Source organism: Microtus oregoni, unplaced genomic scaffold (genome assembly GCF_018167655.1).
Source record: "Microtus oregoni isolate MIOR12 unplaced genomic scaffold, Mior012 000015F_ref0000493, whole genome shotgun sequence".
Classification (NCBI taxonomy): domain Eukaryota; kingdom Metazoa; phylum Chordata; class Mammalia; order Rodentia; family Cricetidae; genus Microtus; species Microtus oregoni.
In genome coordinates, this window is record NW_024543074.1 from 45,449,789 (window position 1) to 45,471,096 (window position 21,308).

Genomic DNA, 21,308 nt, shown 5'->3' on the forward strand with positions numbered 1-21,308 from the left:
AGAGAGAGAGAGAGAGAGAGAGAGAGATGAAGCAGGAAATGGCAGCTCTGGTTGTGAGATGCTGTAAGGTGGGTTAGCTGGCCAGTGAGCTTCTGGGTATTCCATCTCCACTTCCCATCTCCACACAGGGCATGCTGGCATTGAAGATGCTTCCCCTACTGCTTCTGGCATTTATGTTTGTTGATTCTGGGCATCAAACTCAGACCATCAGGTTTGTGAGCCAGGTCCCTGGGCCCACATCAAGTGTGCTGAAGGCAGCAAACCCTTCAGTCACCTCAAGGAAACTTACAGTAGCAACCAATAACCCAGAGATTGTGTCACCTTTTCACAAAGAAGGTTCTCCACCACAAACACTATCTATCCGATTTGGCCCCAGGACATTGCCTTTGAGGTAGTGAGAGAACACTCAAGAGGCCCAGGATGAACTGAGGAGCCATGGCCTGCAGAGACAGTGAAGAGTTGATGGTCTAGGGGCAAACTAGCTCTGTGCACCATCTCACAGAGCCAACCACACTCAGGCCATTGGCAGGAGCCTCGGTCCCAAGAGGTGTGGGGTACTGTCAACATAATACAGAGCCAGTGTTCACCCCATTCGCTCATTTCTCCAGCACACGGGCCCTGACTTCCCAGGGACATCAAGACAAGGTCATCTTCTCTGTGGTGAAATCCAACACCTTATACAAAGCCTTCTAGAAGCAGGCCCTGAAGCATTTCCAGGAATTGAATGGAAACCTTGGGTAAGAAGAACAACTCAAATACGAGAATACAGAGACCCAGAAACATGTTATAACTAACTCACAGACCCACTCAACTATGGTAACTTGATCTGCAAAGGCCCATCACGGTAGCCATGGCTGGTTCACCAGCCCGTGTACCCTAGAAGAAACACTGTGGTTCTCCCGCCATAGTTGGGAGGGAGGGGAAAAAAAGCCAACTGTTCTGCTAGTAAGGCTGATAAATCACACGAGAACATTGACAGCCTTGCTAATTTAGATGAGCTACCTCCCCCTTCAGCTCAGTCCCAGTTTGGGCTCTGCTCATGCCAATGCAGAGAAACTAAAGATTTGTAGAGAGACAGCATGATTTGGAAATAATGAGATGGCACAGGTTTGGGAGGTAAGGGTTGTTAAAAAGAATTTTTTAGAGGTAAACTAATTTTGATGACAGCCAGAGAATTAGGACATAATGGTCAGTTGGGTTCTCTACTTTGTTTCCTAATAAAGAAAAGTGCTGGGTGACAATGAGACAAAGAGACAGAAATAAATGGTTCTTAAGTCACAGATAATTAACTCCAAAGGCTTGCCGACGGCACATTAATATGCCGGAGCAAACAGCTTCACAAAGTGTCGGTGCTTACAGAAAAAAGACCATTTCAAAGGTTCCTATAAAGTGCAGACTCCTGATTTGGGGACTAAGGAAGGATGTAAGATAACAAATGCCAATCTTATCTTTTGGTGGATGCTCAGGGGAGGTGCAACTTCTCTGCAAGGAGGAGAACTTGGCAGGTCCCATAAGAAAGTGCCTATCTCCTCTTTCTCCTGAACTTTGAGGGGTGGGATCATAATGATGGGACAGGGGAAGGGTGATCTCATGGTCCTTGTGTCGCTGCAGTGGTTCACACTGAGGGGAACTGTGCTAGTGTAAGTATCAACTTGACAAAATCTAGAATCACCCAGGGAGAGTGTCTCAGTTGAATTATCTAGTTCAGCTTGTTCTGTGGGCATGTTTGCAAGGAGTTGTATTGATTATTAATTGACCCAGCCCACTGTGGGTAACACCAATCCCTAGTCTGGCCCCTGAACTGTGTAAGAGTGATGAAAACTTCCTGGGTGAGCAAGCAGTTGACACAGGTGCCTTGTTTCTCTCTGTCCTTGACTATGGATGCTGTGTGACCAGAGCGCTCAAGCTCCTGATGATGCTACTCCCCTGCAATTATGGACTGTAACCTGGAACTGTAAGCCAAATGGCCCTCTTTTTCCAACCTATGTTTCTATGGGTCAAGATGTCTTATCCCAGCCACAGAAATAAAACAAGAACAGAAATCATTATCTCATTGACAATGTGACTCCCCACAAACTCCAGATAGCTTCCGTGGTCTAAGCATTGTGGTGGGAATCCCCAAGGACGTGGCCCATGAGCATTGTCTTTAAGGGATGGTTGCTCCCAGCAGGCAGCTTTGCCTGATGATCTGAGTTCAATCAACAGAACCCACATGGAGGAAGGAGAGAACCAACTCCTGCAAGTTGTCCTCTGGCCTCCACAGTGCACACACATACACACTTACACAAACACAAACAACAAAAGCCTGAGTGTAGAACACCTGCACTTCAGTAGACATCCTAGCAGCAGAGCCGCCCATTTCCCATCTACTTTGGGGCAACTGGGGACAAAGTCTTCTCTGTCTGCTTACGAGAGACAGAGTGCCACAGAAACGATGACTCTGCTGAGTCAGAACTGTAAAGAGAGGCGTCACTCTCCACTTCTTTGAGCCCAGCACCTGCACAAGAACGAGCAAGGCTCCAGTATAGAGGAATGGGGGGGGGGGGGGGGACTCCTCGCCTTGCCTAAGTAGACGTCTACAACTGAAAAGGACTTACTGCCCCAGCACTGTCAACTCTGGTCGGTTTCCCTCAAGTTCCCTCCATCTGCACCCATTAAAGTTAGTCCCCTCAAAACCTGGGAGTTCATTCATCCGTTTCAGCCCAGAGTCAGCCACTTCCCATTAGAGTGAGACACATTATGCAGGCAACGGAGAGATCCAGAAAACATCTGCTAAACAAAATCAGAATTAATGGCAAACACCATACAGATCTTGATAGCTGAAGTTCCCCCAGATGCACAGAACAATAAAGGGGCCATTAGAGGCAGCTGTCAACTGGGGATTGATTCCAGGGACTTTCAGGAAGCCAGGGTCCCCATTTCACACTCAATGCTGGCAAGTCCTGTTTAGTTGGGGGGATTTGCATTGCTAAGTAGCCTAAGTACCCAGTGTCACCCAGGCTAAGGGTGACTCTCCCTCCTTTCCTCTCCCCTGAAAACAGCAGCATCCTCATCCTTCCAGTCTCTCTGCCTTCCTGGAAAGCCAGGTCAGGCCAGCTAAGGCCGAACACAGTAAGTGGAACATCCTTGGGAGGACCAGTAATACAACATGACACCCGGGCGCCCAGCTCCGAACTCAAGCCCCTAATCACTGCACAATCACAGACATCTGGAATAGCTTACAGATCACCTCCTGCCCTTCAGAGATAGCTGACAAGGGCTGAATTATCAAAGTCACTTGCTCCAAGAGCTCGAGGGTGCTCTATGGCTGTAATTCAAAGTGATGGGATCAGTCAGAGAAAAGCGCTGGTGGGAGCCGATGGATTCTGGCAGGCACAATCAGCACCTGCCCTGAGTGAACATGGGAGTGGCTCGGAAGGACTAAGGTTGGCAACTCTTCGCTGTGAAGTTTCAGAAGAGGTTGAAATTAAATTTTAGGTGTCTGGAAAGAGGTGTAAAAAGAACCATGCTTGGGTTCCGGAGATGGCTCAGTGGGTAGAAGGCTTTCTGTGAAGGCATGAGGCCCTGAGTTCAGATCCCGTCATCCATGGAAAATTCTGGGCAGGGTGGCATGATTGCACCCACCTCACCATTCCAGACAGGCTCCTGGTCGCCAAGGAAGCCATCCACTTGCCTGAATTGGCTACAGCAGATCTCATGAGGGCACCGAGGGCAGTGCCAGCCCTGAACACCAGCAAAGTTTCATCTTCATCCCATGGGAAGCTGATTTGGGGAAATGCTGCCTATTATCTTCCCTGCCGAGAGTGTATTTAACACAGAAGAAGCCAGAGTGGTTCTGCAGCCCAAACAAACTCATCCGGTTGTTTGAGTTCAGCACTTTCTGAACTAGGGTATGGGTACCCTAGGACTGATGTATTCAAGCACCACAAGCTAGGAGGCTTCAGAAGCAGGAACTCATTTTCTCACAGTTCTGAAAATCCGAAGACCAAGATCGAAGGAGGCGTTGACTGGACCATTCACAAACCCTCTCTGAAGGCTCTATGAGCAATGCCCCCATGCCTTTTCCTAACTAGTGGTTGTCAGCGATGCCCCGTCTCTACCTTCACTTGGCATTCTCCTTCTGCATCTATATATGAAGCTCCTACTGCCCCTCACGCATGGAACCAAGGCCAGCACTGAATCAATATGACTTTAACTTAACTTGGCTTGTCTATTGTCTGTAAGAGCCTAGGAAATAAGGTCATGTTCACAAACTCCAGCTTAGGACTTCAATATACCATTTTTGTTAGTCTGTTTTCTTTGAGAACAGAGTCTCATAATATGACCCCATATGACACCAAGTTTATTTGAACCTGAAGTCCTCTCATTAATGCATTGCTGAGGAACACCTAGTGGATGTACACAGAATGTGTCTTTTCTTTTTATTAGAACCTATTAGAATATGTCACCAGAGAAGGCAACACACACTGAAGAACTATAACGGTATTTTTAAAACTAGTAGTAACAATTCAGAATATCTCTTTTAAGTTACCTTTTTAAAATCTAAAGGCCTTGGGTCCTCACAAGTATATCATGAAGATAAGACCAGGGCACACATGGGCAGCTTGTACATAATTCAAGAAATAATTATTCCCGTGAGGTCCTATGCAGGCTGATGAAGAAAAAGTCACCACCAGTCTTACCCAGCTGTAAATTGGGAAAGCTACAATAACAACCAGCCTGGCAAGATACATCCATGGGTCTGATAGTGGTGTGGACACTATGGGCCTTACCAACCACTTCCTGATAGAAGGCCTGCTCTGCAGGAGGAGATGTGTGACTGATACTGCTGTAAATCTGGCCAAGAACCCATGGCTGGGGAGCTCATGGGCCCTAGGGGGAAATTGACTACTGCTGTTTTATTAAATGGACATAATATCAAACTAACTTCGGCTTCCCAGTGAGTAGGATCAAGATGTTATTGTTTCTCCACACTCTCTGCCTTTGCTGGAGAAACTTCTTTGTGTGGTGGACAGTGGTTAACACAGAAAGTCACAACTGGTCACCGTGTAGAAAATAAATGACTGGAGTACCCAGCCACACTATTGTGCCAAAGGCTTAGAAAACATCAAGAAAGAGGGGCAGAAAGATTTTAAGACACCAGAAAGGACTGGATTGAAATTTTGGACATTCTAGGACCACTGCACTTGAACTCACCTCAGTTGTAGCTGCCTACATGAGATCAAGCCAGTCAACATTCTAGCATGGATGGGGAGGGGCTCACTGCTTCCTGTCCATCACTTAGGAACTGTTGACGGCTGTTGGCAGCTAAGAGGGAAACTCTTCTTTAAGGGTGTGGTATCTAATAGATTGTCTATACCTGAGTCGATGATCTTACATCCACGTGCATACAGGCATCAGAAAGCAGACCCAATAGTTTATGAGAAAAAGGACACGAAGTTGGTGAGGATAGAGGTAGGGGTGGATCTGGGGGGAATTAAAGGGATGGGGTGAATATGATCAAATGACATTGGATCCATGAATGAAATTCTCAAATATCGCCTTAAAGAAGAAACACGTATAAAAAAATTACTGGCCTTGGCCTAGGATTGTGGGGAACATGGAGAAGAACAGAAGAGAAGAGGTTTCTGCTGTTAGGTGATGAATAGAATGGATTAGCAGCAGAAGCCAAATGCTTCAGGAAAGAGTTGGATGCTATGAAGCAGAGGTGACTTGGGATGAGGCACAAAGCATACAAAGCATAGTGCTGTAGGAACACTAAATAGAGTCACAGGCAGTCACCTCCCTCGTCCCTGCCCCCTCGCTGAGGTTCAGCCTCGACTTGTCACCTCCCAGGCTAGTGCCAGCCTCTCTCACATCTCACCACACTTATTCAAGCACCTCTGAAAGTCATAGTGGGGATTTGCGTTGGGTCATGTGTCTGTGACATTAACTGTCAGGTAGGTAGAGCTGCTGCTCCAAGTTATAGAAATTAAACAAAACACACCTACATGGAAAACTCTCTTAGATTCTGTTAGATTCAAAAGTCATTCAGAGTGATCTCTCCTGATCACTATGGATCCTCCTGGGGTTTGGTAAATCGAGCATGACTAGCCTCTCCTGTTCCAAGCCAAGTCAGAGCAAGGATTCAACCCAACAGTTATTCTGCTAGACAATAATAATCTATTTCTGTTGATAGGAATAATTTGGTAAAATTTTCACAGCACTGTTATTATTTTTTATACTAATATACTGTTCTGAAGATTAACAACCTGCAAATCCCAAGGCAGTGAGTTCTCAGGTCCCCAAACACTTGCAAATACCCTCCAAGGCCCCAACCTCCCTTTCTCACTGCCGTGTGACAAGCATTGACACCAAGCTATTTCAGGAACTCTTAAACACTCTACTTTGACAGAAGAAAACAGGAGAGACATCGTTCACAATAGGAAGAAACTACATTTGTGATGTAGGGAGAGACTTGCTTAGTAACAACCCAAGAAACATGTTCCCAGTTAGTCACTATGGAAGCCAAGGCTTAGGAAGCAGGAACTGTGATGAAGACAGCATAGCCCACGTGTCTGTGCCCTTTCTGGAGTACTCACCGTCATCCTTTGGGAAATTCTAAACCTTGAGAGTTCAGGGAGGACTATTATGTCTTTAGAAAGAAATACATATGACTGTCCCAAACTCCAGCATAGTCAAAGACGTTTTCAATACACAGACAGTAAGATTACAAAGAAGCTAAATTTATATGTGAGTCCTTCATACAAATTAATTTCAGACATTCTCAGGCAGGGTACTAACGCGAACAACTTATTCAAAGCCACACAGGGCATGCCAACTCCTACCTTCATGCCTTCTCTCCTGCTTACAGTCACTACTCCCAGTGGGAAGGGAATTTTCTAAAATGAAAACTTCCCCTCATCTACCTTCATCTCATTTTAATTCAGTATCAATAGCCAGAGAATGTGGTTTGCCCCATTGAAATGGTCCAGAGGCCACTGTACACTGAGTCCATGGAAGCCAGAAAATTCCTGCTAGAATCAGATTATCCAGATCCTTTGAATTTATGGTTCCAGAGCACGGATGCCAGCCACTCGGGTGACAGGTATGGACTGCACTGCCAGGATGTTATCAATGAGCTCTTAAATGCTCGTACCACGGTTACCCCAGCTTCTCGTTGCAAAGCTCATGGTGCTAACTAACCAGGAGTGTTTGGCTTAGGAGCCAAGGGTGTTTCTTTACCCCATCATCACTCTTTTGGAGACAGTACCACAGAGGAGGATGTGGTTAAGGCTAAAACCAAAGCCTCTGCGCTAGACTGAGAATACACTACGGTTTCTGGCTTTATTCACTCCCCGTCCCTACAGTAAAGAGATGATTCCACAAATCACACAAAAGACATTCTCTCATTAGAGACTAGCTGTTACTGAAAGTAAAGAAGAGAAATTTCCATTAGAAGATTCTGAAATTGCCATTCGCACATGCTTACCTCTGAGACCAGACAACAAATGTGCCAGAGAAAGGCTGGCAGGGAAATGGAACTGGGTGGAATTGTTTTCAGAGGGGGAAATTAATTGGTTATTTCTATTCTGGCTTAGATGAAGCTATAAAAATCTAATCAGAAACATTTTTCATAGAGGCTTTGCCTGCCCAACAGTGAAACTCCCCAAACCATAAACTATTTGTGTGTGTGTGTGTGTGTGTGTGTGTGTGTGTGTTTCCCTATTATTAATGTTTTCTTCTGGGTGATGACTTCAAACATCACCCAAAAATGAGAGTCTTCTTCAGAGACCATAGAGGTGATGGTGAATGAACCAGTTCCCAAGAGCCGTCCCTGATACTTGAAAGCAGAAGCCTCTGCTCTCACAGGCAAACCCAGCGTTAAGTTCTTGGGTCTCTTGAACCAAAGGCAAACAGCTAGCATGCAGGAAAGACCACATGGCGTTTCAAAGAACAGGCTGCCTGTGGTTTAAGTTCACCTTAGCTTCATCAATAGTGCCAAGGATGATATAGATGTAAGTAAATTTTTCCTACCTTCTCTTCTTGTGACTTCAAAGTCTCTCGTTTCCTGGAAGAGAAAAGAGATGTGGTTTTGAAGAATAATTCAAAGATACCGAAGGTACAGAAACTTGCAAATGATTCCTGTCTTGTTAGTTGCATTTTCACCAAAAGGTGAATCCAGTAGCAAGGCGGGACAGTCGGCAATGCTGGGTCTCCTAACCTCACACAGCATATGTACACACATGTGCACATACGTGTGAGTGAGTGCACAGACACACACTTGTAAATATAAACAACTTATTATTGTGGAAATTTTACATTTTAAAAATACATTATTGGGACTGGAGAGATTAAGAGTATACACTGTTTTGCAGAGAACCCCAAGTACAGTATTCAGAACCTCTGTGGGGCAGTTCACCTGTAACTCCAGCCCCAAGGGATCTGATACACTCTTTTGGTCTCCTCCAGCAGCTGCACTCATATGGACACTAACACCCAACACATAATGCAAGAAATTAAAAAATAAAGCTAAAACAATTAAAAATACATTGTTAATCATGGGTCTTCTTTATGTAAAGTTTGAGCCAGTTTAGCTCCAAATATTAAAAAGGATAGATAGTTCCGGGATGTGGTTCCCATGCTCAGCCTCATCTCTATGTGCTTGTATGGCCCCCAGGAAAAATAGTCATGCCGTGTAAGACTGTAGTTCCCAAAGGCTGAGCTCTCACGGACAGTCTGGTTAGTGAGTCTAGGTCACTGGGCTAAGTCAAGCCCTTTGGCTTACCCAATCCTACCCCAGGCATCTTTCTGATCCCTGAGCTCTGTACAGTGCAATAAGCAAACTATTTCAGAAACTGCCCAGGTGCCACAGACGTCTGCATTAAAATTCAGCTGAACAGGGAGCTTCAGAAGAAATACACATTACTGAGAAATCAAAGGGCGATTTGCCTTGATAAATGCCAGCATTTCAAATTCAGCTGGAAACAAGGAAAATTATTTTTTAAGAGAATCTTTGAACATGGCACTGAATAATGGGCAGCTTTTCAGGCAGGGCACAGGAAGGGAGTGTGCACTGGAATGGGAGGATGAGAGAACAGGAGGTCACACGCTGAGTGGGTATACAGTAGGCTGGGGGAGAGGAGGACAGTCCCTGGGAGAAGAATTAAAGGGAAGAAGCTAGAAACACACTCCATGGTTACATAACGAATATGAAGAAGATACAACTCATCATAAACAGCCGCTTTCAAATGGAAACCACAAGGCCGAGCTGAGCTGGAACTTTGCACTGTCTGCTAAAAGAAAGCAACAATGTGGCCCTCCACCTCCTCCCCACCAAGGCCATTCAACACTGCACGGTAAGCAGGTGGCACGGTCTTTCCCACCTTGGCATTCCTGAGTGGTCAGGAGAGGGAAGCAACAATAGAGACCATCCTGGGAAGTCTCCCCACCTCTGGTGGTAGTTTAAAATGTCATCTTGGCCGGGCGGTGGTGGCGTACGCCTTTAATCCCAGCACTCGGGAGGCAGAGGCAGGCGGATCTCTGTGAGTTCGAGACCAGCCTGGTCTACAAGAGCTAGTTCCAGGACAGACTCCAAAACCACAGAGAAACCTTGTCTCGAAAAACCAAAATAAATAAATAAATAAATAAAAATAAAATAAAATGTCATCTTGCCATGCCTAGGATGACCTGGGAAGAGAGTCGCACTTGAGAATGGGAGGAATGGACTAGCTCATTTGGACTGTGGGCATGTGTGTGGGGGTTGTCTCGACAGCTGATTGACAAGGAAAGGACCCAGCCCATCGTGGGTGACACCACTCTTGACGAAAGGGATTCCGAACTGCACAGGAGTGATGAGAGGTAGCTGGGCACAAGGTGCAAGCGAGCAAGGGCGTGTGCTCCATTTCTCTCTTTGCTCTTGGCGGTGGATATGACGTGACTCGCTGTTTGCATTCCTGCCTCTACTTCCTCTCACCGACGGACTATAATCTGGAATTGTAAATCAAATAAATCCTTTTCCTCCTAAGTTGCTTTAGGTAGGATTTTTTACACAGCCACGGAAATGAATCCAGACCACTCTAATGACTTCTGTGAGTGAAAAGCCCAATGGGGACAGTGGAAGATGCAAGTCACACAAAGGCAGGTGAACTAACAGAAACACAACACTCAGCAATGCTGGGTCTCCTGACATGAGGATACAAAAGGGCCTCCTGAATGCTGGCCCCGGTGAGGACGACCTGGGTCAGGGCAATGGCATGGAGACAGGAATGATGATACGAGATGTATAAGCCCAAGGCAAAGCCATCGTCTCCCAAGCTGCTCCTCAGCAGTCTGTTCCTGGGCCTGGCAACTCTACCCCCTAGGAACCACCACACAGTGCTGCGAATGGGGACAGGTAGTCATAGTCCGCTCCTGCCCTGCCAGGAAAACCTTTACAAAATTGCTGTTGTGGTTGCGTAAAGCTTATACATTAAGGAAAGCTGGTGTCTATATGATCCTGTATCTTCTCAACTAACACGGCCTTTCTAATCATTTCTTCATGGAGTATGAAGGGCTGGGGAGATGGCTCAGTGAATGAAGCACTTACCACGCAAGCATGGGACCTGAGTCTGGATCCCCAGACCCTGTGGAAAGTGAGGGATGGTCACATGCATACGTATATCTTTGGATGAAAGCATGCCACAGCACATGTGTGGAGGTCTCAGATCAGCCTGAGTTGGTTCACTCCTTCCACCATGTGGACCTAGGGGACGAACTCAGGCCATCAGACTTGGCGGCAAGCACTTTTACCCACTGAGCCAGATTTAAAAACCAGGCACTTGACCAAATTTCCTATTGTTTGCCATAGGTCTCCCTCTTTGCTTTTTGGGGGGTTTCCATTTGCAGCTTTTATGAGCTGCTGAGGTTCCCTAACCAACGAAAAGCAGCTACAGTTCGCTGTCCTGTACTCTGCACACAGCAAGCCTCATCTCTGTCCTTAGTGCCCATTTTCAGTTCTGCTTTCCCTGTCTTGTTAACTTCTTCCTTAGCTGGATAGTAAATGCTTCAAGCTGGGCACAGCAGTACATGCCTGGAATCACAGGACTTGGGAGACTGAGGCAGGAGGATTACCACAAGTTTGAGGAAAGTCTGTATTACATGAGTTAAGGCCAGTCTGAGACACGGCACGAGACTCTGTCCCCACCTCCTAAAATAAAAAATGTGCAGACAAAGTGAGCACTTTCAACTCATTTCTGACATCAAAGAGAAAATCTTTAGAAGCAAGTCTTGGGCAGAGATGTGTGAACTATACTAGTGCAATCGATATACATTGAGTTTCACGTAAACAATGCCCTGGGTGAAACTGCCTGTCCCCTTGCTCGCTTATCTGCTGACTGCTTCGCTTTGTTGGTGAGAGGGCTAGGATGGAGCCAGTATCTGTTTCACTCTTGCAGCCTCAGGACTGTAAGAGAACAGGTGCTTGATACATATTTGTTGAAGAAAAAATAAAATAAAATACATATGTCTTGAATTTTATCAAGTGCTTCTTCCGCATTTATGGAAATGGGTTTTTTTGCCTTAGTTTCATTAACAGGGTGGTTTATAAAGTAGATTTTATAACACTCTACCTTTCTGAAATAAGCTTTTCTAGTTTGTGATGCACTTTTAAGAACACCATTGTGGTGGCTAGAAGGACGGCAGGAGCATGTTTCAGCTCCTAACACCCCTGTGGCAGATCACAACCATCTCTACTTCCAATACCAGGGCATCTGAAGCCCTCCCTCTTCGGGCTTCCACAGGCACTGTACACACGTGGTGCACATATACACATGTAGGCAAACACCCAAGCACGCATAATTAAAATATACACATATTTTAAAAATGTGATCTTGGCCAGACAGGGGTGGTGCATGCCTTTAATCTCAGCACTCGGGAGGCAGACACAGGCAGATCTCTGTGAGTTCAAGGTCAGCCTGGTCTATAGAGCAAGTTCCAGGATAGACTCCACAGCTACTGAGAAACCCTGTCTCAAAAAACCAACAAAAAAAGAAAAAAATGTGATCTTGAATACTGTCTGCTGTGATTTTTAAGTATGTTTCATATTGATTCATCTAGGATTTTATACTCATAAATAAGGTTGATAAAACTTTTTATAGATTTAGGAACTTAAAGGATTCTAGCTTTATGTAATGATTTAGAAGTTTTCCTATTACCATGACTTGATACAGCTTAAATAAAACTAGGAAAGATTGGCATTGTAGCCCGGCTCTGTAAACACTTGGCAGGCTGGACAGGAAGGCAAAATTCCTGGACCAGCATTGGCCACAAAATGAGACCTTGTTTCAAACTTGAATAAAAGTGATGTGGAAGGGGGTTGCCTGATCATTTAAGATTTCTCACTCACATTTTTCTGTTCTTGATTAAACAGCGAAGAGATTAAACTTGTCTAACTTCTGTTATTTTGGTCAGCGGCCAGTTGATTGTAAAATCCCTAAACCTGACTCCAAAGCTGATGGTGGAGCCAGGCTGATGGATTAGAAGCTAGCAGCTCCTCCTGGCTCCCAGCAGCTTGCAAACAGCATCTCAGAGAGGTGGATGACGAGAGAGACACTCTCAAGTTTAATATGGGGCAGACAAGGCTGGGAGGAACCTAGACAGTCTTCTTCTTGGAACGGGTAAGAAGCACATCAGTGCTGAGGCGGTGGCCTGCAGGGGTGTGGCGGAGAAAGCAATAAGGGGAAGAACGAGAAAGAGAGAGACACCTTAGGTAAGGGGAGTGGACACAAAGTGGAGTCTGATCCAAGGGCAGTGTGGCTTCAGTTCATGTGGGAGCTAGCTACCTGCTGCTCTGCCATGTTCAGCGTTAAAATATTGTGACAGGAGGGTCACGAGGACCCTGTGCCTGCACGTGCTGCTTCGGGAAGCAGAAGTCTCCACACTCCCCCTTTCTCTGGAACACACAACAAATAGTGCCATGCTATCTTGGCCAGCGTCCCCATTATGACTCAATGTGGCCCTGGTACAATGCACTGAAATGAGTCATCCATTAGGCTATCCAGCTAAGAGTCAAGGCAGACTCCTCCACACACATCCTACTCCTGCTCACACTTCAACACATTCTTTACCTCAAAAAAATAGAAGAGATAAAAACTCTAAGTCAATGGCCAGATCAGCATGGCCAGGAGCAACCAGACCCAGTCATGGACATCCGCCTACGCTACAGCAGCCGTACAGAGCACCATACCTATAAAGCACTGTGGGAGAGCGGCTTCTAGAATACTTCAGTTCATATAGAACTGAGTCTATCCCATTGTCACTGCTGTCCATGACACCCCTACCCTGATTTAGTAGAAGGATCCCCACATTCTCATGCCCATGGAGAAAGCAGACACCTAGACTCTGGAATAATATGCACTGTGCCAAAATACACTAATCCTAACAAAAGGAATAACAGAAAAACTGTACTACGAAATCCAACCAGAAATGCATTCAGTACATAGGACATCAAGCTGATGTCCAAAGATACCACCAAGACCAAGAGAAGGCTCTTTCCTAAAATGCCTCTAATATAAAATTAGAAGAGATTCGTGAGCAACAGGCCCACAAATCTCAACACAGAAAACACAGAAGACCAAGGCAACATGACTAATCCCCAAAGTCATATTCTTTAGCAAATAACTACCAAGATACTAAAGTAGAAAAAAATGTCAGATAAAGAATTCAAAATAATGGCTCTTAAAAAGTACCTATGAATTCCAAGAACTTACAAGGAAACAGATGAAAAATTAAAGAATACAATGCAGAATATGAATGGTTTTCTCAATAAAGAGAGTGGCGGGTGAGGGACAAGGAGCAATCTTATAAATGGAAACCTCTTTAAGTCAAATTAAAAACTCGCTGCAAGGCCAATAAATGAGATTGAGAAGAGCAGAAGATTTTAGAGTTTGAGAATAATGTTGAAAAAAGAAAACAACCACACAATAGTTAAGAGAAAATAAATTATGAACAGACATGTAAGAACTTGTGGCATGATTAAAAGACCAAACTGATTTTTTTAATGGAATGAAGTGTTATAGCACACATTAAAACCATGTTTATAAAATAATATCAGACATTTCCCCAAAGATCTGGACATTCAGGTACAGGACGTATTTAGACTCACAACAGACACACCAGAATACACAACAAAGAATGCACACTGAAAATTGCAAGGGATAAACACAGCTACACAGGTAAACCCACCAGAATAACTGGAGTTCTTTTTCAACAGAAACTCTTAAGGATGGAAGCACATGGAATAAAATGTTCCAAACCCTGAAAGAAAACAACTTCTAAACTGTATTACTATAAAGCAAAGTTGTTCTGGGAGCTGAACAAGAAATAAAGATTTAACAATATAAGTATAATATAAAACGATTCATGATCAGTAAGCCAGTATTATAGGAAAAACTTAACGAAATGCTATATATATAAGAGAATGAACAAAAATAAGCAATAGCAAGCAGGAAATAATAACTTCTAGTAGAAGTATAGATCATCAAGAAAGAATTCAGAAAAAAAACAACATCAGAAAAATAACAAAATGACAGGAATTAGGATATATGTTTAGTTTGTCTCTCTGACTATATGTGACCTCAATTAAAAGATATGAAAGAGATGTCTAGATTAAAGCACAAGATCCAATTGTTTGCTGAATGCAAGAAACACACTTTACTGGCAAAGACATATACAAAGAGTAAGGCTGGGAACTGACATTCTAAACAAATCTTGAGGAGAGCAGCAATACCTATGCTTCTATCCCACCAAGTAGACTCCAACCAAAAATTAGTCAGTAGAGCAGACATCAAAGAATGTTCCCTGAATGTTGGTTCACCAAACGAAAGGACACAAGTACCACTGAACCAAAAGGAATAGACAGACATCACTATACTAGTACTGGATAACTTCAGATTTCCACTCTTACCACTGTAAGTCATTCAAACTAGTAATCAACAATGGAACTTCAGAGTTAACCCATACTATAAATATACTATAAATTAACTGGACTTAACAGACAATTATAGAATGTTCTATCCAGCAACTACAAAATATACCTTCTTTTAGTAGCACATGGAATTTTCTTCAGAACAGATTTCCAGGTCCAGCATGTTCGGCCTGCAGTTCATGGGCTATATGCAACACATACAGCCAAGTATACAAATGTAGTATACAAATGTAATATAAAATCATAAGCTTGCTTAAATATTATGTGATGTTTTTAAAACTCTTTTGTAACCTGTTTGCTCAGTTTTTGAGCATGAACCTTTTAGACAGCAACTGTCATATTGCAGTGTCAAAAGTTTGAATACTCCTTCAGTCATGAATGTAAGACTTAAACTTTTAAAAATAGAAAAACTTCTTGTGCCTAGTGAGATAACAATAAGATAATACTAGATATCAACTACAGATACTGTATAACACATACAGAAACTCTGAGATGTTTCATCAGTAAGACACTAAAGAAATTGGAAAAGAAAAATTTTTCCTAGATTCTTATGAAAATGGAAATATATCAAAATCTGTGAGATCCAATGAAGGCCATCCTATATATATTTTACATAAAGTAAGTTTATATAAATGAATGCTTAAAAGAAAGAATCAGGGAGATCTCAAGTTATGTAATGGTATACTTCAAGATCTTTGAAAAACACAATAAGCTAAATCCCAAGCAAAAAAAAAAAAAGAAATAATAGAAAATTATAAGTGAAATTAGTGAAATAAAATCTGAAAAACACAAAGGTTCAATCACAAAAGACTTTTTTCTTGAAAGATAAACAGGATTGACAAACCCTTAGCCAAACTATCCAAAAGAAAGATAGAGGAGGCTGAAATGAACAGATTTGGGGTCAAACATGAGCGATTACAGCACAAATCACCACAACCAGGGATCACCAGGGATCACTTTGAAAACTTGGCCCTAATAAAGTGGAGTATTAGAAGAAATGATTGCACCTTTTGGTATACATTGCCTACCAAAATTAAAGAGGAAATTAAAAACTTCAGCAAGGGGAACTGGAGAGGTGGTTTAGTAGTTAGGAACTGAGGGCCTGGGTTTTGTTCCCAGAACCCACATGATGGCTCACAAACATCTGTTACTCTAGTTCCAAGGGATCCAACACCCTTTTCTGACCTCAGCAAGAATCAGGCATATGTTTGTATGTGGCATACAAACATACAAGCAAGGAGGCAAATTACTCCTCCACATATAATAAAAATAAATCTAAGAAAACCTCAGGAAATAAAAGAAAAAGGAATGAGATTGTGTAGGAATAAAGTCTCCCAACAATAAAGACCTCAGTACCAGATTCTCTGCTGAACTTTACAGACATTTGGAGAACAAATGATGCTCTTCCTTGAGCTGGTCCATGAAATACAAAGGATGAGGCTGATTTTGAATTCATTCTGTGAAACCACTGTTACCTCGATACTCGATTTGGGTATGGGCACAACCAAAACTTAAGACTGCAAACCAACGTATTTGATGGACATATACAAAAATGCTCACCAAATATGTACAAACCAAATTAAATAATATGTTAAAAATATCATATGTCACAATCAAGGTGGTCTTATTCTTGAAACGTCAGGATGGTTCAATGAAGGCAAATCTTGGATGTAAAATGAATCATGAACAAAAATCAAGTGACCAACTCAATAGATCCAGATAAAAACAATCCCTTGACAAAATTCAACACACTTTTAAGAAACTTGGTACAGACAGATCATGCCTAAACCAACACAGATCACCCACAACCAACATCATAATGAATAGTAATCAATTTAAAACATTTTTCTAAATTTTTCTTTTAATCCCACAGACAGGATTCAGAAAGTGGTTGCCCATTGGTGTTCACAAAGCTCCCCTGAAAGGTCTGTGACTAAACTGGACACACACAGGACAAGGAAAATATAGTCCAGGCTTACAAAGTGAAAAGTGTTTTTAAATAAACCCCAAGTAATAAAATCTGAGTACAGACTTCAATGGCAACATGATACCAGGGAGTCAGAAGCTAACCGAGAAAGAATGGCCTTGCTACACAGACAGGCTTTATAACATCATAATATTCTCAAGTAATTTGTGTACTTGAATAGATCAAGATGATCTACAAGCATTCTCTGTGCCTAGGAAAAAAATTGTAACTCACGAAAGCCAGAAGAATTATTCTTAAGGCTCCTTACACATACTCTCCAGCATCCAGTCCAAAATTACCAAACATGACAGAGGACAGCATTAAACAATGAAAACCCAAGAAAAGAGACCTCAGGTTATCTAGACTCTACATCAACAGACACAGGCTTCAGAATATGGCTAAAATGTTGAAAAACAGAAGAAAGGGTTCTAAGTTTCTGCATAAAACAGGAATTCATTAAAATAACCAAGTGGACACTCTGAACTGAAACTCAAATAACTGAGAGAATTAATCAGATTGAACACCTAACGGAAAGGACTTGCTGGGTGAGAGGCAGGTTGGGAGCAAACAATCAGACTGAAGAACTGTGGTGAAGAAACACAAGAATTAAAATTATATGTATGTAAGGGACACATGACCCAGTGAAAAGGCCAAACATGGGTGTAATTGGAATTTGAGAATAAAGGGAGAGAAAGAATTGAGCAGAATTGATATTTGGAAACAGACTGATGGTAATTTTTTTTAATTAATAAATGACAGCAAGCCAGACATTTGAGACCTCTACAAACTCTGACCAAAATCAATACAAAGAAATCTATGCCTGGTTCTCACAGCAAAATTGCTGAATGGCTGTTAACAAAAAGCAATCTTAAGACTAGTCAGAGAGAGGCTGGTGGAGATGGAGCATGCAGCATCAACAGAAGGGTGAGGCCTACTTCTGAGGAGAAAGCAGAACTTGAAGATGATGAAATACCCTTAAAAGTATGGTGAACAAAACCTTAAAATTCTACATCCTGTGAGAAAACAGGTACTGGAGCTTAAGAAATAGCATGGTACTGAAGAGTGCATGTTGCTCTTATAGAGAATTAGAGTCTGGCTCCGGCATCTTTCTATGCCAGGTGGCTCACCAACCACCTAACTCCCTCTCCAGGGGGTCCAATGTCAGCATCTCACCTCACCTCTGGGGAATCTTTAATCACACATGTGTGTTCTCTCTCTCTCTCTCTCTCTCTCTCTCTCTCTCTCTCTCTCTCTCACACACACACACACACACACACACACACACTCACACACACACACACAGAGAGAGAGAGAGAGGACAGAGAGAGGGGTGCATATATAAATTTTAAAATAAATCCTTTTAAAAATTTAGACATTAATATGGTGAACTAGGTAAAGGTGAAATGAAGATCTACTTAGGCAAACGAAACCTGAGAGGAAATGCTGCAGATTCACAATAGTAATATGAAAAGGAAATGTAAGCAAAAGGAAAATTATTGAGCTAAGTGCACAGCCATGCAAGGTGGAATAAGAAGTGCCACACAGGATTAAAAGGTGAGTATAACTGTCGTTTAAAACACTGTTTAACAGTAATGTCCTATAGGGTAAAACCTGACTTACAGGATGCTATAATCACTAAAGGTCAGAGGGTAGAATTGAATAGACTGTCCTAGAACTATCCCCCAAAATGATTAAAAACATGTTTTTGTTACTGCAAATGTTGGGGAGCCCCACATTGGGTGCCATATTTTCAGGAAAGCTGGACTCCCATCTTGGGAGTTTTAAAGAATAAACTCAGAAGGAAGCTTGAGGGGATTTGTTGTTTTAGAATTTAAACTAAAACCAGCTGCCTGGAGAAGGAAGACAGAGAAGGGAAGTGAGAAAGCCGTGCCTTTTGAGTCAGACATGGAGGTCAGCAAGCGAACACATGCCAGACAATTGGCTGCATGGCAGATGTGGGGAGCACTTCAGAGAGAGTGAGAAAATTCAGAGCGTTTGGGAAAGCATGCCCAGGCTTTGGAAAGTATCTGAAAGAAGAAAAAAAAGGGGGGGGGGGAGAAAAAATGAGGGAAAGAGAAAAGTTACCCCTTTTTCAGTAACTCAGAAACTTGGGCAGGCTTAACTCAGCTGCATGGCTGTGGCTCGGTAAGCAACTGGGTAGGGTTTCTGGGAAGGTAAGATACATTACCTCGTTAAAGGAATAATTATTCCTACCATCTTCCTTAGCATGTCTTGAGGGGGATCAGCCTCCCTGAGGGGAATTCCCATAGGCAGGTGATTAGCCAGCCCAACTGGAAGGTTAAGTCTCTATAGAGAAGCAGATTTTATTCTCTTGACTTGGAGGAAGTAGCTTCCCCTTAATAGGCCTCCATGGCATTATAACACCATGAGGCCAATGGAATGGAACAACAAGAAAAAGTGTCCACTCCAAACTGAGACAAGAAAATGATGGGAGAAAACAAGGAAAAAACAAAACAAAAAACAAAAATTTAAAAAAAAATCACTAATGGCATGCTGCTTAGAAGAGACTCATGATAACTACAAGCCTATAAAAAGTTTGAGTGTAGGATATCAACATATAGAGGAATGAAAATAGACCCATATCTATCACCATGCACAAAACTCAAGTTCAAATGGATCAAAGACCTCAACATAAAGCCAGCCACACTGAACCTCATAGAAGAGAAAGTGGGAAGTACATTCAAACACATTGGCACAGGAGATCACTTCCTAAATATAACCCCAGCAGCACAGACACTGAGAGAAACAATTAATAAATGGAACTCCCTGAAACTGAGAAGCTTCCGTAAAGTAAAGGATACGGTCAACAAGACAAAACGACAGCCTACATAATGGGAAAAGATCTTCACCAACCCCTCACCAGACAGAGGTCTGATCTCCAAAATACACAAAGAACTCAAGAAATTGTTCATCAAAAGAATAAATAATTCAATTTAAAAAATGGAGTAGAGATCTAAACAGAGAACTCTCAACAGAGGAATCTAAAATGGCTGAAAGACACGTAAGGAAATGTTCAACATTAGTCATCATAGAAATGCAAATCAAAACAACTCTGAGATTCCATCTAACACCTATAAGAATGGCCAAGATCAAAAACACTGATGACAGCTTATGCTGGAGAGATTGTCAGAAAAAGGGAACACTTCTCCATTGCTGGTGGGAATGCAAGCTGGTACAACCCCTTTGGATGTCAGTGTGGTGATTTCTCAGAAAATTAGCAAACAACCTTCCTCAAGACCCAGTAATACCACTTTGGGGTATATATCCAAAGGATGCTCAATCATGCTACAAGGACATGTGCTCACCTATGTTCATAGCAGCATTTTTTGTCATAGCCAGAACCTGGAAACAACCTAAATGCCCCTCAACCCAAGAATGGATGAGAAAAACATGGTACATTTCCACAATGGAGTACTACACAGCAGAAAAAAAATGACATCTTGAATTTTGCAGGAAAATGGAGCTAGAAAAAATTATTGAGTGAGGCAACCCAGACACAAGAAGACAATTATCACATGTACTTACTCATAAATGGTTTTTAAAGATAAAGCAAAGAAAACTAGCCCACAAATCACAACTCCAAAGAACTTAGACAACAATGAGGACACTAACAGAGACATACATAGATCTAATCTACATGAGAAGTAGAAAAAGATAAGATCTCCTGAGTAAATTGGAAGCCTGGGTACCTTGGGGAAGGTTGAAGCAGCGAGGGGAGAGGCAGGGAGGGGAGCAGAGAAAAATGTAGAGTTCAATAAAAAGCAATTAAAAAAAGAATTAAAATAATAAAGAAATGGACTGTATAAAAAGTTTGAGTGTAAAAATGTTTAAAAGCAGATACACCACATTAGTTCCAGCAAGAATTAGTATTAGTGATAAAAAGGATGGTTCATGATATATACACCCAATAGGAGAATACACACACACACACACACACACACACACACACACACACACAGAATGAAAGCTAAAAGAGCTAGGAAGAGACATTGTTAGGATATAATTATATTTAAACTTAAGAAATCTCTATTAATAACAAAACAAACGGAGGGAAAATCAGTAAGAATATAGAAGAGAGACTAGAGAGGTGACTCAGTGGGGCAGGATTCTTGCCACACAGACATGAAGACCATCCCAGCACACATGTACCAAGACAGAGGTGTCTGCACACCTGTAACCATAGCACTACTGGTGGTAGAGACAGAAGGATCGCTCAGGTTTTCTGGCTCCCAGCCTCATTCCAGGCTCAGTGAGAGACCATGTCTCACAGGAGTAAGAGTGTCAGAGCAGACACCAGACATCCTGTTCTGACCAGTATACACATCTGCACACATACATATGCCTATAACACACATGCATGCATGCATGCACACACAC

At 42.6% G+C, this 21,308-nt stretch overlaps 1 protein-coding gene across 1 annotated transcript in view; it reads right to left on the minus strand.

Annotated features, from left to right (window-relative positions):
• The window catches only part of Fstl4 (follistatin like 4), a 435,031-nt gene that overhangs the window by 379,963 nt on the left and 33,760 nt on the right, over positions 1-21,308 (minus strand). Inside the window, exon 3 of the mRNA XM_041664845.1 lies at positions 8,017-8,050. Coding sequence (XP_041520779.1) covers positions 8,017-8,050 — 34 coding nt within the window. The remainder of the gene's footprint in view (positions 1-8,016; positions 8,051-21,308) is intronic.